At 51.2% G+C, this 17,857-nt stretch overlaps 1 protein-coding gene across 1 annotated transcript; it reads right to left on the bottom strand.

Annotated features, from left to right (window-relative positions):
• Positions 1 to 745: 745 nt before the first annotated feature.
• AKR1B1 (aldo-keto reductase family 1 member B) lies at positions 746 to 16,528 on the bottom strand. Its single transcript, XM_032401537.1, has 10 exons — positions 16,360 to 16,528; positions 7,790 to 7,957; positions 7,020 to 7,136; positions 6,144 to 6,221; positions 5,721 to 5,843; positions 5,126 to 5,232; positions 4,731 to 4,812; positions 4,112 to 4,195; positions 3,114 to 3,196; positions 746 to 1,153 (listed from the first exon to the last, which is right to left on the bottom strand). The coding sequence occupies exons 1-10, from the start codon at positions 16,423 to 16,425 to the stop codon at positions 1,111 to 1,113; spliced, it is 951 nt and encodes a 316-aa protein (XP_032257428.1). The 5' UTR covers positions 16,426 to 16,528; the 3' UTR covers positions 746 to 1,110.
• Positions 16,529 to 17,857: the final 1,329 nt, after the last annotated feature.

Raw genomic sequence — 17,857 nt, 5'->3', positions numbered from 1 at the left:
GCATTCGTAAACGTTAAAAGCAGACCTTTACTTGTGTGATCCTATTTAAAGCATTCCTTTTTCTCAGTTATGTGAAGATACAGGGAGAAGGGGATAGTCTACAACCCAGGAAGAAGGCTCTCACCCGAACAAGACCCTGCTGGCCCCCTGATCCGACTTCCGGCCTCCAGAACTGAGAGACATAAACGTCTGTTTCTCGCACTCGGGCGACGGCATTTTGTTACGGCGGCCGCAGCTCACTCAGATGCCGTTCACTGAGGCTTCTCTTCCCTCTCGTCTAGACCATGAGCTTCACGAAAGCAGTTCCCCGTGAACAGGGCTGCTTAGTAAACATAGGACTTGGGGCGTGCCGGGCAGCAGGGACAACAGAGAAACTCGGGAAGTGACAAATGGATTCCTGTCCCCTCCCAGCCCTGAAGCGGTGGCTCTCAACCTTGGCTGCACAGTAGGAACACCTGAGGGGCCTGGCGACACCCTGGGCCAATCAGATGGGTCCCCAGCGGTGAGGTCCAGACAGCACTAGATTTGAAGGCTTCCCAGGTGACTCGAATGTGCCCAGATGAGATCAACCACCCTAAAGCTAAATGGGTGAAGTACTGGGACGACAGGTCCCCAGCTAGCGGGAAAGAGGTCAGGTACTCGTTCTCGTTGCCCAGCTGAGTGTCTGCTTTATAAGTATAGAGGAGATGAAGGCTGAGACAGACAGCAGTGTATTGCTTCAATAAATCAAAATAAAACGAACAGCAACAAGTCACAAAACAACTTTTATTTGAGGCAAGAAATCTGGATGAAAGGGTTACAGTTCCCAGCAGCCAACATCCAGTGTTAGTGGCACTATTTCAACTTTGTAGACTCAACTTAGTCAGAAAGAGTACTAAGGTCCTACTTTCCCCAGCTGGACAAGAAGAAGGGCAAAGAGAACTGGAAGAAGCTTCTAACCTACTGATACTGCCCTTCACACCCAACACCGAGCGGGCCAAGCCCTCATGGGCCCGTCCGCAGTCACTGACCCACCACTGAGGGGCAGAGACCACACTGCACTCCACACAGGGAAAGGGGCGCGGGGAACACAGCGGCAGGTCACCTGGAGGGGAAGAGGCACCAAGAGCTTCAAAACTCAGCATTGAAGGGATAGTCCTTGTGGGAAGCACAGCTGTCGGGGGGAGAAGAGAGGAACACATTAGCTTCTCCGGAAGAGATTTCAACCGTAACAGATAACGAAAAGCAATGGTGAGTGTCTCGTTATCAGCAGAAATAGAGGCCTGAGCGATGAGTCAGTTTCCAGACTGCAGATCATGGGTCTGCACCTGGGGGCCGCCGCCCCCCTCCAGGCCTCTCTGCCTCAGGCTCTCATCAGTCTGCACAGGCGTGACGGACCCCGCCCGCCCCGGGAGCCCAGCACTGTGCCTGAGGTGGGCGGGGCGCCGAGACCCGGTCCTGCTTCCTGGTCACTCAGTCTAACTGGCCGCACCAGACAGTATCCCATAGGTGCAACAGTAAGAGGGTGACCAGACAGAGGTCAGGAGTCTGCACGTGCGACAGAGCCAGAGGGGAGGAAGGAGGCTGGGGCTGCGTGTGAACAGGGCCAATGGCTCGTGCTGGAACAAGTTTTGGCACTCACACTGGAAAGACTGGCTGGGCATAGTGTGAAAGGCCTAAGGTGAACCCAGCACGGGGCCCGGAACTCTCAGTCAAAGATTCGGAGCCATTCAAAACAGGCCCACAGTCTGCCCCTTTTTCCACCTCCCTGCAAGCCTGAGTAATAGGCCCTGCCCATAGCAACAGAGGCTCAGTAAAGCAGTAATTGCCAAAAAGAGGCAGCGTAGGTGTAGGTCTAGTGAGAAAGCTTCCTAGGTGACCCGGCCTTTCCCTCCCTACTCCAGCCCCAGCCCATCCCCATTAACCATCGACAGCCCCCAGAATCACCCGACAGCTGTTTCTGGAGTGGCACTGGAGAGTGCAGGGAGTCTAAGGGAAAAGGGACCCGCTGGAAAACCACTGCGGTCCGTCAGCCCCGAGAGCGCCCATACGCGGTGTCAGCAGTGGGAAGGGCAAAGGGACGTGAATGAACGATACAGAGACTCCCACAGGGAACAGACGTCACCTGGCGAAGGATTCACCTCTCTTTCCCTCACCCACTTGGTCCAAAAAGGATTTTAATGCCTAAAAGTTAAGCACCACAGACACAAACAGGGGCATCGGAAAGGGCCTGGCGCGCGGTGCCTGCGGCCCCCCGTGAGCGGTGTGAGGGCCCATCTGGGACGGCCACACGCTCACAGGCGCGCTCCCGGCCGAAGCGCAGCAGAGTTCTTGGCAGACACGGCGGGGGGCAGGGGGTGGGGGCGGCACTGCAGAGGGAGTAGGGCAGGAGAGAGAAGGCTAGCACCCTACCCCACCGCGGGGCAAGTCCAAGCCTTGCTCAGGAGACGCACCACCGGGAGATGGGGACGAAACAGAGCCCATACGCATAGTGAAAGAGGAAGCTCGCAGTCCCCACTGTAAAACGAAGTCTTCTTAAAAAGCAGAGAATGAGTTTTAAACTTTAGTTCCTGTACTGTAGGACAAGCGGGGGGGACGACGACGACAACAACAAAAACCAAAAACCAACCTTCCTTGTCATCTCCCTCAAATTCCAAACTACAAATCGCAGGGAATACAAGAAGCCAGCGAATATGCAGCTCGAGGGGCCCTGGGTGACCGTCGGTCAGGGAGGTTTCCCCAGCCCCAAGCCCCAGTCTTCCCACCGAACCCCTCCGATTCAGTCAGTGTAAGAGTCACGTGTGAATTCTTCCAGAAGGGGGCACAGCAGCCACCAGACGAGCCACTGAGATTGGAAAATTAATGCTGAAGTCTGTGGCTGCTGCAAGTTAGACCAACAATGCCGCCGGCGAGGGAGAAGATATCTAGAACCGATCTCTTGGCATTTTGCCCTGGGCTGTGTCAGGTCAGCTGACACGGGTTCAAGCGTTTCCCACTGCGCACAGGTGAGAAAGCAAGACGACGAGCGGCAGCGGGCGCCCCGCTGGGCTGACAGGACGCGGCCGTTACGGCCTCCGGCCTCCGGGGGCTTCCCTCGCGCCGCCGCCTCAGGCCCCCTCCCGGCACGCACTCACCTCACCAAGGCGCACACCCGCCAGTTCCGGTTGTAGCTGAGTAAGGTGGTCATATCCACGCTGCTCAGTTCAAAGTCAAAGACCTCAAAAGAAAAAAAAACAAAAACAAAAAACCCAGTTATTCTTCTTCAAATAAAGGCCAAGCCCAGAATACGAAGCGCCCACACAGCTGTGTGCAGGGCCGCTGGGGAGCCGCTGCCCTGCGTGGCCCCGCGTGGGGAGGCAGGAGGAAGACAAGTGTCAGAGAAACGGAACTGCAGGACTCCCCGGAGAACGCCACGTGCTGGCGGGATACTACACAAAACGGGAAGACAGTCCCTCCCTTCGGAGCCTCTGAGCAAAACGGTACTTTTGAGTCCACTTAGTGACGGTCAAAACCCCAGAGGTGCTGAGCATTTCTGTGACAAGCAGCAGTGTCAAGAAAATGATGGATCACAAGTGTCTCCGCCTCAGTTTACAGCGACGCGAAGGGAAGAGGTAATTCAACAAGCGCAACACATGGAACACGCGATCGCACGCTGTAGGGAGACGCTATACAAAGCACTCAGAGGGTCCAGAGGAATTAGGAATGAAGTCCGGCCGGGCAGCTGAAGGATGTAGTCAAAGAAGGTATCTGAGATGGGCCTAAGCAGCCAAACAACAGCTAGACAGAGAGGACAAGAAAGGTCCGTCGGGAGGGGCACCATGCCTGCCGGGGAAGAACTCAGCCATCAGGGAGGCCAGCAGGCGGGCCCAAAGCAGCCGCCGGTGCGTGGGAGGGGCGGCGCGCCTGGGGACGAGGAAGGCCCCCATGCCATGACGTCCAGAAAGCACACTGCTGCACACTCGCCAGCTACATCTGTGGGCAAGTGTGCAAACACTGCACAGTTGTCTACACAGCCTGCTCCCTGCGAGGGCACAGGACGGTGGGGTCCCACACATGACAATCCAGGCACGAGATGACAGGCCCTGTCTCCGAATCTGCTGAAAAAACCCTGGCCAACCAGCCAGGGTCTTACCTGAAAGTTCTCAGCAATGTGTTCGGGTGTCATGGACTTGGGGATCACGACCAAATTCCTCTGCATGGGGAACCGGATCAGAATCTGTGAACAGAGGGGCCGAGGGTGTACGTACACCAATAATCTACATTATTATGTCACTTAGTCTTATATACATTCATTCCCCAGAGACGAAAATTCCAGAACGTCACAGGCGAGAAAATGGGAGGCTCAGAGAGGTCAGGCCCACCCCCAGCCATGCCATGTGCTTCCGCGTCTCCCAGGTGTACTGGGCACGAGGAGGAAGCCATCCTACCACTTGGGAGAAGAAAAACATTTCCCAGGCAGCTGAGGATGAGTGCTCTCCTGCGAGCACAGATGAGCTTCCCACCTCCGTCAGCAAACACGGCCCCTCAGGGCGGCTTGTAAAGGTGGGGGGGCGGGCACCACCATCCCCACCATGTGGCCATCTTCTGGCTTCCTAGTCTGTGTACCTGTCTACCACCCGCTCCAGGACCTCTAGCTGCACTTCCAGGGAGGGCTTGGCTGGGCTTGCTCGCCTCTCCCTCCCCGCTAAAGGGGACCACTAAGAATGCAGGGACTTCTGGGAACAGTCACGGGCGCGTGGAGAGGACGATACCTGCGCTGTGGTTTTCTTGTGCTTGGCTGCGATAGCTTTGATCCTGGGATCCTCCAACAGGGAAGGGTCCTCAGGCTTGGCCCTGGAGACAGAAAGATGGCCTGTGTGAGCACCCATCATCACTTCCACTCAAGGCAGCTCTAACTCCCCTCGACCTTAGAGGGCAGCCCACCAGTGTCCTCCTGATTTGAAGCTCGGGCACAAACTCCCAACCCTCTAGAAAAAGAGCGGCCATCTTGCTACTAGAAATGACAACCAGGAAACCCAGCAAGAGGCTCCTGGGTTAAGTCTGCAAGTTGGCGCCAGAAGCATTTTCCTTGACGCTGAGTATTTCTTTCTAGCCATTTCTAACCTTCACCGATGGACAAGAGAACACGATCCAGTGGGAACCTCACCAGGGCCTGTCGGGAGAGCCGAGCGGGCTGTAGGCAGTCACCACGATGCCTTTGGACTGGCAGTACTGGATTAACTTCTCCTGAGTGAGGTACGGGTGGCACTCGATCTGCAGATGCAAATGGGGGGCTGGTGGTGGCATGTGGGCACAGGTGTGGGGACATACAGGAAGTGCCCCCCCTTCCCAGACAGAAAACGATGTATAACCAACGTCTGAGCTCCCCAATAAGCTGTAACAACGGTCTCCATTTCCCAGCTAGTGTCCTCAACACAAACAACAATAATGTTGTTATTGATGTACTGTGGCCACGGGCCCTAAGGGTTTGTTCTGGCTTTGGCCATTTATCAACTGTGATGAGTCTGAGGATTTCAACGTCTGCACGCCGATAATCCGGGAGAGCCTGAGTCATCACAAGCCAGGCTCCAACCCCGTCTCTCCTGCAAGCTCAGCTCCCAGATGGGTCACCATCATTCTCAATCCCGAATCGGGACCTGCCTACTGGCTGCTCCCCGGGGGACGCGGATCAGAAGTAACTGCCAGCTTCAGAAAGTAACCAAACAGTCTCCCATGCACACCCCTCCCCCGCCGATGTTTACCTGGTTAACAGCCGGCTTATACTTTAAGCCAGGTTTGTTTAAGATCTTCTCGACTTGGAGATGGTTGAAGTTGGAGACTCCAATAGCTTTCACCAGCCCTTCATCCATCAGCTCTTCCATGGCCTACCAACAAAAGAGGGGCTGCTTGCTCCTGACATGTGTCCCAGAGGACAAGGACGAGAAAAGCATCTCTGGCTCCAGTCAGTTCAACAGGTCCTGCCCTTACTAATCGGTGCCAGCAAATTAGACCTTTGAGAAGCCAAGAGACACCAAGACAAAAGCCAGGCTGGCTTTAATAAGACAGGAAGAGCAAAAATGGTGATCAAACACCAAAATGCAGGGAAAGACACGGCAGAGCAGATCACTCACAGGAGAAAGGGAAAACAGCAAGGAGGGAGAAGACCGGGTCAAGGACTGCCTTACCTCCCACGTGTCCACAAAATTGGTGTCGCTGGGAATCACATTGCCTTCCCCATCCAGTGGGAAATATTCCTTCCCATGCTGTTGTTACAAGAGCAAACAATCAATGACAGCCCTTCACAGACCTGCATCCTTAAACACAAAGTTCTAAAAAAAAAAATTACTCTTAACTTCCATAGCTGACCAAGTTTTCAGAAGATAATCAAGGGCAAACGCACAGGCCTGTGGGAAAAAGAAATAGGCAGACAAGTCCTGAAGCCCCCAGACACTTCTCCTTTCAAATGGTTGCAGCTGACTGCCCGATGGAACCAGCACAATACAACAGGGCTAGAGGATAAAAGCCACATGCCTTCAATCCAGCGGACAAAGCAGAAAACGGACCCTGTGGCTAGGAAGAAGGCAAAGGAGGTAATAACCCGAGTTTGTTTAGTGCAGAGACTCAGGCTGCCAGGGAATACTGATCAGGCTTCCACAGGATGGGGCCTGTGTGCAGAAGGCAGGACTACACCCCCACACATGGAGGCAGAGGGTGACAGCCAATGAGGTCTTCCGGCCACGTGCAGAATGTCACCTGAGCCACGTTCGCAGTCACAGTTTGAAACGGTACCACAAGCAGCAAATGACAAAGCATGGCGCTCCTCAAATTCTGTAACGTGCAACCGAGTCGCCTACGGCTCAGATTCAGTAGCCTGGGGGGCCGGAGGCTGATTTCTAACAGCTCCCAGGTGACAACACTGGCAGCTACCTCAGGGATGGGGCCTGGGCCAGTAAGGACACACACGCAGCGTGTGCCCACCTCTACCCACACAATGCAGGAGGGCCTGGCACACCCAGGCTACACGGAGGGGCGGGGCCTGGCCTGAGCCCTGTGTCGCCTACCTTGAAGCCGGTTGGCCAGTGAATAAGGTAGAGGTCCAGGTAGTCCAGCTTCAGATCACTGAGCGTCTTCTGGCAGGCTCCCTTCACCATGCTCTTCTCGTGGAACGTGCACCAGAGCTGAAGCAGGGAGAGAGCACGTCCTAGCCCGCGTGCAGGAGGTGGTGTCCCCAGCCGGGAGCCAGACAGCTCGACGACAAAACCCACCCCTCTCCCTGTGGCACTGTCAATGGTGGTGAGGGAGTTTCCATTGCACACCGTGGACCCCAACTTTCCAAAGGCAGGCAGGATAATCAGGTCAGGGAAATCCGGCAGAGGGACCAAACTGAAGGCATAATGTAGAATGGACAGGTCGGGAAGGCACAGGCCCTAAACATGAGCTCTCAAGGCCATTTTCCTACAAGGCTTGGTCTCTGTGGAGCCAGCCTCACCCTCCCACCCAGTGTCCCTTTGGGCACCCAAAGCCTCCAGGTGAAAGACCGTGGCCAGCAGCGGAGATCCAGTCTCCAGATGGAAACCAAGTTCTGTCCTCAAAGGTAACTCCCTGGAAAGGGAGCGCCAACCCACAACCTAAGCCTCATCCACAAGGGGCTCTAACCAATGGCTCTACACCACATGACCATCTAACACACAGGGGACAGGCGAGCTTCGGAGCCCGCTGTGGCCTGCAGTCAACCCGCTTCCCTGGCAGAACGGCCTCGGCTCCCAAGCCGGCTCTGCCATCGTACGAACATGAAGGAGCCAATCGCCTGGGCCCCCCTGCCGAGCAGCACCTTGCTCACGATGAACAGGTCCTCACGCTTCACCACCTGCTCCTTGAGCTTCTCCTGGATGGCCAACCCCACCTCGTTCTCGTTCTGGTACACGTGAGCACAATCGATGTGGCGGTACCCAAGGTCAATCGCCATCTTCACAGCCTCGGTCACTTTGCCTGGAGGGGACTGAAAGGAAAAGACCGGAAGGCATGGAGTTAAAATCAACAACGAAGCAACCCAGGAAGAAAGAAGGGCAGTGTGAGCCCCCCGCTCCTCGCTGAAGCTCCTGCCCCTCTCCGACGGCTGCAGATGGCCAGCGGCTTCCCAAACCATCTGCTCTCAGATGGGGGCGTGGAGCCCAGGTGAAATGCAGCATGGCTTCACATTAGCATACTCTGACAACCACTTAACGGCAGCCTAGCCCACCCTAAAAAGATGTGCCAGAGCGGTCTCCCTTGCTTCTTTACATGTTGATTTACAAACCACCACATAAAAAAACCACCCTATCTGAATCTTTTAGGTTCCCAAGACAGTAAGAGACACCATGTCCTTCAAATAGCTCAGAATATTTTAATAACTGCTGTAAATATTTACCCAATGCCCGTTTGGTTTCTGAGCTGTCACTAAACGCCCATGCTTTACTTTCTCTTCTTTTCGGTGTGGATTCTGACATTGGCAATCATTCATTTTTCAGCAGTTCTAGGAGATCATCGTAAAGTCAAGGACATTACTGATACAGATTCAAAGGCTGGTGCTTTCTTTGTGACCACGTAAGAACCTGCTCTAAGAGGCAGAGGTGGCAGACGGCCCCTCTGAGATACCAGCAGACAGAAAGGAGTTGGAAGGAGAGGGGAAATGGGCATCACTAATGTGTGGGCAGAGCTGCAAGGAGACTGAACAGCCATCTGACCACCTCTGTGCCCAGGACAGGGCAGAGCCTAGCTGTCAGGGAAGAGGCGGCTCCTCCAGGCCTTCGAGCTTCGCCAGCACCCAGACTGACCTCATGGACATTTACTCCATCGCCTCACTGATCCTACTCAGACCAGAGAGGTGAAAAATACACACATGTGCAACAGACTGTGACATGAATATAGTGCATTCCTCCAGAGAGCTGGGGGAGAAGAGAATGAAAAGGAAAATCCCCAGGGCTATGAGCAGCTGCAGACATTTGCTGTTTTGACATCAGCTGTTGTGAACAGGCCCAGGGCAGGGGGGGGAGATTGTGAACCAGTGGGAACAAGGGGATGCCCAGAGCCTGTTCGTACACTGGGCTTGCTCACCCCCAAGGAGGGAGCAGAGGGCGGGATGCTAACCTCAGGTCTAAGAGAGGGTACACCTCCAGATGACCTGATTATCTTTTTTTTTCCCTGGAGGAACAAAGAAGCGACAGGTACAGCCTTCCCCACCACTGGAGATCCAAGGGAGCAGGCCGAGAGACGGCCAGGCCCGGACAGAGGGGCGGGCGTACTCCCCAGGCCCGGCATGGCCACACAGCGCATCGGGCACAGCCACTAGGGCAAAGGCAGAGGCATGACCCAAACCTGGCCCGCGGGACTCGGTCTCTGCAACTACTACCAGGACAGGCTCCCGTCCTGCTGGGGTCGCCGACCTGGGGGAATGGAGCCAGGGGCTGCTGGAAGAGAGTGGGGCTGAGAGACAGGAGGGCCAAGAGAGACTGCTCGGAGCGACATCACGTACAGCCTTGACTCTGGTACACCCGAGGGCATCCTGTGGGCCCAGGAGTCCCCACCTCAAACGTACTTTTTATTCTGCCCAACAGAATTATTCAGCTACTTGGAGCCAGAAAAGTGTAAACGAGGATAATCAAGGTTGCCGAAAGAGTGGCACAAAACTGAAAAAAGGTTCACGTTATGTTTTCAGAGAAAAGCCAAGGGCAGAAATGACCAAGAGATGAGCCAGGGACACAGGCACTGGGAAGTGGGCCACGCTGCTTTCTAAAGGTAAAGGAAAACAGAAGCAAGGACTGTTGGGCATTTTATAAATTCAGTCTGCAGAAATTGTAGCAATCAGTGACAAGACTCCCAAGAATGGGGGCTGTGTGCCAGCCTCTTTTTTTTTTTTTTTTTAAAGATTTTATTTATTTATTTGACAGAGAGACACAGCAAGAGAGGGAACACAAGCAGGGGGAGTGGGAGAAGCAGGCTTCCCGCGGAGCAGGGAGCCTGATGCGGGGCTTGATCCCAGGACCCTGGGATCATGACCTGAGCCAAAGGCAGAGGCCCAACGACTGAGCCACCCAGGCGCCCCCAGCCTCCCCTTTTTGGGGACACCTTTTGCAGCCACAGGGAGGCCACACGGGGCCACATGCTCTGCCGCGGGACTGATGGCTGTCCCCTGGGCTGACTCTGGAACAGGCATCCTGGTTCCCAGAAAGCTTGCGCCAGGGCAGATCACGTCACTGAATGGAAACTGACCAGTGGGGTATTTAGCACACACTGGCTCAAACTGAAAATATGGACCCATTTTTACCAGTTTTAAGTACATTAATACACTGAATCTTTACCACAACCCTGGCAGATACAGTTATCTCTATAGCTAGGGAAAGAAAGGCACAGAGAGGTGACGCAACAGGCCCATGATCACAGTCGGTCAAAGATGTCAGGACTCAAACATTGGCAGAAGGACCTTAGAGCCATGCTCTGCCTAGAGGTCTGTCCTCCTGTGTGGATCCTAAGAGGCACGAGACACTGGTCAGTGAAAGGATTAAGTCTCCTGGGCTTGAAAAAATCATTCTCTGGAATGAAAATGTACCAGAGTCCACAAACTACATTCACTATTCATCATCTCAACCTAACCCTTCAGAGAAAGAGACTAAATGAACTTCTCTTACCACTAACGAATCAGCCAATTTAAGATACGGTGAAAAATCACACAATAAACTTGGCAATGCTAGTATGCGATTATACCATCTCTCCATTTCATGCCACATTTACAAATGCAAACAGGAGGAGTGGTCCAAACTGAAACTTTGAAAAGAAAATAAATCATGAAAGCGTATTTCCATACATCTCACAGCAAATGTGCAGAAAATCGTTATAGGAAACATTCAAATTACAGATGACCAAATTGTACAAATCCCACAGACTTAAATCATGTTTTAACTCGATTCTGCCAATAATCTGCCCTGTGACTTCGGCAAACCCACGGATGCCCAACTCTCTTGAACCTTAGAGGTCCAGAGCACTAGCTCAGGCAGCAACCTGACAATGGTCTGAGCTGATGGCATCAACAGATGGCAGAGAATTCTCGGCCCCGGGGGCCCCCCACCATCTCCACAAGATAGGCCTATCTCCTCGCTTTGTAACATTTGAAGCCAGCTAATACCAACTCAGATCCTATTAGTGCCTCGCCCTTTACACACACACACACAACTTGTAAAAACCTAATCATCTTCCCCTTTGCATGTAGCTCTTACCTGTTACTTTAAAATAATAACCCTCCCTCTATTCCCTCTGCAAGGCTCAACCAGAAAGGTTATAAAATGGCATCAATGGTGTAAAAAAAAAAAAAGTATTTCAGAGACTGAATCCCTTGCAATATTAACCATGGGGATTTCTGAAAGAGGGGATTATGTTCTTTCTGATGTATTTTTTAAAAATTTTCTCTAGTTAGCAGGTATTACTTTTGCAATGAAAGGAGGGATGGGAATGAAGGAAACTTAACTTTGGGGGAAAATCCTAGGTAAGATGTATGAGAACAGTGTGCCAATGATAATCCTAGGGTAAGGAATAGGAAACCTAACTTTTTATGTTAACTTAGACTTAATAAAGAAACAGGGCCATCAACCTCTAAAGCCTTTAAAAATACCATGATCACAGAAAAGCCGTCCCCACAAACATTATTTAACTTCTTCCGATTAAACCAGCTTTTCTTTAGAGAAACTCAACCTGCGTCTAAGAGAAACTCATTTTTTATTAGGTTTGTTTAAATACTAGTGGTCTTACAATATAATTTTCTATTTTAAGTGTTCGTTTTAAGTGTAAGTCATTTCAACCAGATGCAAGTGTAACAGGCATTTGTTACTTCTCAAAATGTATTCCATTCACTTAGAATCTTCTGGAAGAGGAGTCGGCAAACTTCTTCTATAAGATTCCAGACAGAAAATATCTTAGGCTTTGTGGGCCTGACGGTCGATGCAGGTGCCCCGCTCTGCAGCTGCAGCACAAAAGCAGTCATAAATAACACGTACACAGGAGGTGTGTTCTAATAAAACTTTATTTACAAAAACAGTCTGTGGCTTATAGTTTACCAGCCCATTTCTACGCCAGAAGAGCATACAAAGAAATGGGGATTAGGCAAGAGGCCCAGCCTTGATTTGTCCTAATTCCTAATCACAAATAAAATATCTGGTGTCCAATTCAGTATTATGATAATGAAAAGTTTAGGTATTCTGATACTGAACATGGGTATTTTGGTGACCAAAAGGGTTTAATCCCAGTTCTAATTTAGCCAATTGACAATACAATCTCAATCAACTTCGGGTAAATCTGAGCAAGCTGGCTTCCTCACTCTGTAGGGCACACAATGCTCCACTCTGCACAAATGGGAGACTGGGGACCCGGTGGTTTGTATAAACAAGGCTTAAAATCTGCCGTACTCCTAAGATTCCAACAGACCAAGCATGGGGGAGAATCCAGAGAGTAAAAACAACATGCTACCTCTCGTGTCCAATCTACGGTCAATACAAAGTGTGCTTTTCAATGTTTGGTGCAGATAAGCCAACCTCACTGGGCTCATGATCAGTAGTACGTCCACATCATTTTGCAGTTCTGTACAAATGATAAGGGATTGACCACCCTTTTCACTTGCCTTATCACATGAAAACAGTCAATCTGGCTCCTCTTTGGCATCAAAGCTCATAATCAGGCTTGGCAACAAACACAAACCAACTAATAAAACTGAAATTAGCTTCCTCCCACCCAACCTGAATCAATCTCTGCTGAATTCTAAGACACTGATATCTCCACTTGGTTGAGATGGGACTGGACCAGGGCTGGCCCTGCTTGGGGAAGACTTACTTAACTATCTTTGATCTTGAAGAGGGCCAGGTTGAGGCCCGCAGGGAGATGAGGCAGGTGAACGGTAAAACCAAGTTATGGTCTCAGCTCCAAAGCCAGCACCTCTTCCCCCCTCCCCCAACCCAGGATCTTGGGGCCAATACAAGCTTGTCCCACTTTCGGCACGTGACAGAAAGTCTTTCTCAGCATTTTCTCTACCTCATGTGTTCTTAAAGGGGGAGATATCACCCCCAAAGAGACAAAAACTGGTTCAGTGGGGGCAAAAAATAAATCTTAGCTTACACAAAGGTTTGTGGCCCTCTGAAGGGCCACAGGACATAAACAGATACAGTCTATCTCTGATGTTAAAATTGTATGTGGGGGGCAATTAGGGAAGAATGTCTCAAAGATTCCTGCATGGGGCAGGGGTGGAGATAATGGAAAAGAGGTTAAGAAACACAGTTGTACCCCCCTCCTCAGTTTGGAGCATGTGGGTGTGTTATAATAACCAAACTACCAACAATTTTTCCGCTAGGTCAGAACATTTACTAGCAACAGGACTGCAAGAGGGCATCAAAAGAAATCTATTTTAACGGATTCCTGGCAAAACAAGGTTGGTGGGTTTACTTCCTGTCTAATGGGGAAGGCAAGCTTGCCGGGGAGAAACACTCGCTATGGCACACGGGGTCTGAGGCAGAGATGCTCTCCCATCTGCCTGAAAGCCTCACCTCCAAGGACAGAAGGGCAGATTTGACGACCTTTGATGCAAAAAGCAGATCAGAGACCACTAGAGCCCCGCGAAGGGTCTGGATGGTACAACACAGATGCCATGATAGGAAAGATCCAGGAGAACAAGGAACTGTACCCGCTTCAGAGCCTCCCCCACTTCTCACAAAGATAAGCAAACGCTTCTCAGGTCACCCCTTCTTTTGTCCAGCATCTGTGAAGAAATATGTACACACATATGGGGGAAAGGGGACTATCTGCTATCCTTAAGAAAAAAAAAAAGAAGGAATCCATTCTAAGCCTATACTTGTGCTATTTATTTCAGTTACCTCCCTTCTCACACCTCAACACGATTCTGTACAAACCTCATCTCCTCACCTCCCCCACCATCCAAAATTATCTTACTTCTTTGTATTAATTCAGTACCTATCTAACATATTTTTTGGGTACCTACTGTTTACCAGGCATTGTAAGACGTGGGGGAAATACTTGTGAACAAGACAGATGCTACCCTCGCCCTCAAAGAACGTACTCTGCCAGAATGAATGACCTAACTATAGATTTTATAATGTTAAATAAATATACAGCTTTTCAGGGCATTAAATGCACAGGTGCAGGACTTGACACACTCTTTTTTTTTTTTTTTTTTTAAAGATTTTATTTATTTATTTGAGAGAGAGAGAACGAGAGACAGAGAGCATGAGAGGGAGGAGGGTCAGAGGGAGAAGCAGACTCCCTGCTGAGCAGGGAGCCTGATGTGGGACTCGATCCCAGGACTCAGGACCATGACCTGGGCCGAAGGCAGTCGCTTAACCAACTGAGCCACCCAGGCGCCCCAGGACTTCAAACACTCTTTAAGGGATGCCTGGGTGGCTCAGTTGGTTAAGTGTCCCAACTCTTGATTTGGGGTCAGGTCATGATTTCATGTCATGACATCAGGCTCTGTGCTTTAAGATGCCAGCCCCTCTCTCCCTCTGCCCCCCCGCAATCGTGCCTGCATGCACGCTCACTCTCTAAAAAATAAAAAATACGGGTCCCTGGGTGGCTCAGTTGGTTAAGTGTCCGGCTCTTCATTTCAGTTCAGGTCCTGGAATTGAGCCCCACATCAGGCTCTGAGCCCAACGGGAAGTCTGCTTGAGGATTCTCTCCCTCTGCCCCTCCCCCTGCTCGCACTCTCACTCTCTAAATAAATAAATCTTTTTTAAAAAAATAAAACAGGGGCACCTGGGTGACTCCAGTCAGTTAAGCTTCTGCCTTCAGCTCAGGTCATGATCTCAGGGTCCTGGGATCAAGCCCCACATCCGACTCACTGCTCAGCAGCGAGTCTGCTTCTCTCTCTCCCTCTGTGATCTCTCTCGGTTTCACTCTCTCAAATATATAAATAAAATCTTTAAAAATAAGAAATAAAAAAGTAGGGTGCCTGGGTGGCTCAGTTGGTTAAGCGACTGCCTTCGGCTCAGGTCATGATCCTGGAGTCCCGGGATCGAGTCCCGCATCGGGCTCCCTGCTCAGCGGGGGGTCTGCTTCTCCCTCTGACCCTCGTCCCTCTCGTGCTCTCTGTCTCTCATTCTCTCTCTCAAATAAATAAATAAAATCTTAAAAAAAAAAAAAAAAAAAAAAGAAATAAAAAAGTAATTTAAAAAATAAAACATTTTAAAAATTTTAAAAAAATTCTAAAAATCCTTTTAACAACTTTTATTCCTTATTTACCCTAGAGCAGTAATTTTCAAACAATGGACCAAGGTCAGGAACATAATTTCTGAAAACACAAAACAGAATAAAAATATTGGAATTCATCCCACTTAGTAGTGTTTTGTGGCTCTTTTGTTCCAGTTATATGCGTATGTCTCTGCGTGCCTGCATCATTATACAAACTGTAATAACTTACTATTGCCAAGAAAGTGTCTTTTCACATCCATTCCAAGAGAATAACCCTCAACAGCTGAAATTTATAACTCTGTATCACGGTCATAATTCAATTACACCCTTAGAGCCCTCACTGGACTTCTTGAAGGAAACACAAATTACACATACTCTGATTACTTTGGCCAAGAAACTTTGTGTAAATCAACTCTTTGACCCTTTTCTTATTTCTTATATTTACTAATCTTCAATTGCAACAGCTGGCAACAGCTAAGAGTTTTCTCTGGGCGGTAACCACAGGTGCCCAGATTCTCTGCGAAGGTCTGCCCCGCATACGACAACCGCCCCCACCCGCAACCCCGAGAGACAAGCTCGGCTACAAGGGGTCGGCGTCGCGTGTTTGGGGACACGGAGATAGATGCATCCTGGGCAAACTCGTGGCAGCTAATTTAATTACCTGCAGTCTCCGGGCTTAAGCGGAGTGCTTATTCCTGAGAGAGTAAAAACGGAAACCATTAAGAATAAACTATTTAGAAAAGAAACAAAGGCGCAGGTGCGACAGGTGCGGTTCAGACGCGATTCGCCGGCGCGCGACGGCCCCCCATTTCGGCCCCATCGCCCCGGCTCCTCCCGATTCCCGCCCCCTGGGCAGAGCGGCGGGGCGCGGGGAACCCCCCTCCGTGATTTTCCACCCGGGATTGGATTCCAAGTGCGGCCTGGGGATCCCACCCGCCGAGCGTCTACAGCAGCAGTCCCCCACCCAAGCCCCCGGGACGGCAGGCCAGCGCCCGGTGCCCCGGTCCCCGTGGGGACCCACCCCTCCCCCGTCCCGCCCGGGCCCGGCCAGCCCAACTATAGCTCCTTGGAGACCGGGCATCCCCGGCCGGGGGGCCGCTCTGGGTCACTGTAGGTCCCTACAGCCCCACGCCGCGCTGAGCCCGAGACGAGCCGTGGGCCGCGCGCGCTCCCGAGAGCACTTACCTTCCAGGTGCCCAGCCCCATGATGGGCATCTTGGCGCCGGTGTAGAGCACGAGGTGGCTGGCCATGACTGCTGAGCTCCGCCGACCCGCTCCCGAGGACCACGCCGCGCCAGCTGCGGCGCACGCCTTTAAATAGCGCGTGAGGCCCGCAGGAAGGGCGGGTCCGACGAACGCGCGGCTACGCGAAGGCGGCTTCTGATTGGCCGGCCCGCGCCGAGGCTGGGGCGCCGCAGCCCGGGGGGCTCGGCGGGGACGCGCCTTCCGCTAGGTCCCCGAGGGCCCGGATTCTTGCCGCTCGGCTCGCTCGCCCACGCCCCACCTGGCGGCGGCGGTGGAGACCGCACCAGGCAGTGGGGCGCGTTGAAACCAGAATGCTTCAGCGAAAAGTACCAGACATCCTATAAATAAGTAGACTGGGAAGGAGTTCGGGTTTTATTTTTTTTAAAGGAGCCCCGAAGGATACATTTGTCTGTTGTCCAAGCCAGAGTCACGCTCTTTGAGAACTGGACCAATGTCTTATCATCTGTAGGAATCATACTGACTACAGGTACAGTTGAGCAGCGCACTTTGCTTTTGGAAAGGTGCATATCAGAGAAATGGCTTGCAGTCTTGTTGCAGAACACCTCCTGGAGACTGGAGTTTACACAGCTTGTATGTAGGCTCTTAGGGCTATCTTGGCATCCCACCCTAGGTGCGAGTTTTGTCTGTACCACTGAGTGTGGTTGAGCAAGCCTTCCTCAAAAGCCAGCTTCTCTTAAGGTTAGGAATCCCTAATGAGCTTGGTCCAGAACCCCTGGATGGCATCAGGTCTTCAGAAAATAAGACTATCAAACCAAGTTTCAATAATGAAACTTCTAGAGTGAAAAGGCAGAAACCCACCGAAGAAAAGTTAACTTTAATATTGTAGCTTTAAGTGTTTCAAATTAGGAGGTGCTAAATAATAAATTGATCAGCCCTGTCAGCCAAGAAGACATTACTTTCCAAGACACCCAAAAGTTGCTGGAAAGAGCTTTGAAGACAATTTTGGTTTCTTTTCAACAACCTCTCTCTCTGATTCTCTGTCCTACCCCAAACCTGCTCTTTTTGCTCCATCACCCTCTAATCTTTCCTAATTATGCAGGATTGGGAATTACGTCTGCAGGGCAATGACTCAAGAACCAGACCTCGCTAAACTCCATTCTAGTGATTTTCCACTTGGTGACTTCTAAAAAGTGCCCCCTAGGAAAAATTTATACACAACAGACTAGCCCAGATACTTTTCCATTTGACTTTTATAAAAACCTGCTAATTGGCAAATTCTGATGCTATTTGTCCTCACAGAATGGAATTTTAATTAGAACTTTCAGCTGGGAACTTGGTTTGTAATAAAACAGCAGTAGCCTAACATTCTTCATTCATAAGATTTCTGCTGACAGATTATATCCAAAGGTTGCTGTCCAAGGGGCTAGTCCCTTGGGAAAATGATACACCTTAAATGACCAGTTTGGTATACACAGAG

The sequence above is a fragment of the Phoca vitulina genome, unplaced genomic scaffold, assembly GCF_004348235.1.
Source record: "Phoca vitulina isolate PV1807 unplaced genomic scaffold, GSC_HSeal_1.0 scaffold4, whole genome shotgun sequence".
Taxonomy (NCBI): Eukaryota; Metazoa; Chordata; class Mammalia; order Carnivora; family Phocidae; genus Phoca; species Phoca vitulina.
The sequence above is the reverse complement of the archived record's forward strand: the minus strand, read 5'-3'. Positions and strand labels throughout refer to the sequence as shown.

What these genes read in the sequence shown, in the direction of transcription:
- AKR1B1 (XM_032401537.1), bottom strand. Translation starts at nt 16,425, where the DNA reads ATGGCCAGCCACCTCGTGCTCTACACCGGCGCCAAGATGCCCATCATG. An exon ending in ACTGGCCAACCGGCTTCAAG is followed by an intron (nt 6,222 to 7,019) that starts GTAGGCGACACA and finishes TTGTAACAACAG; the next exon opens with CATGGGAAGGAATATTTCCC. An exon ending in CGGGTGTGCGCCTTGGTGAG is followed by an intron (nt 1,154 to 3,113) that starts GTGAGTGCGTGC and finishes TCCCCCCGACAG; the next exon opens with CTGTGCTTCCCACAAGGACT.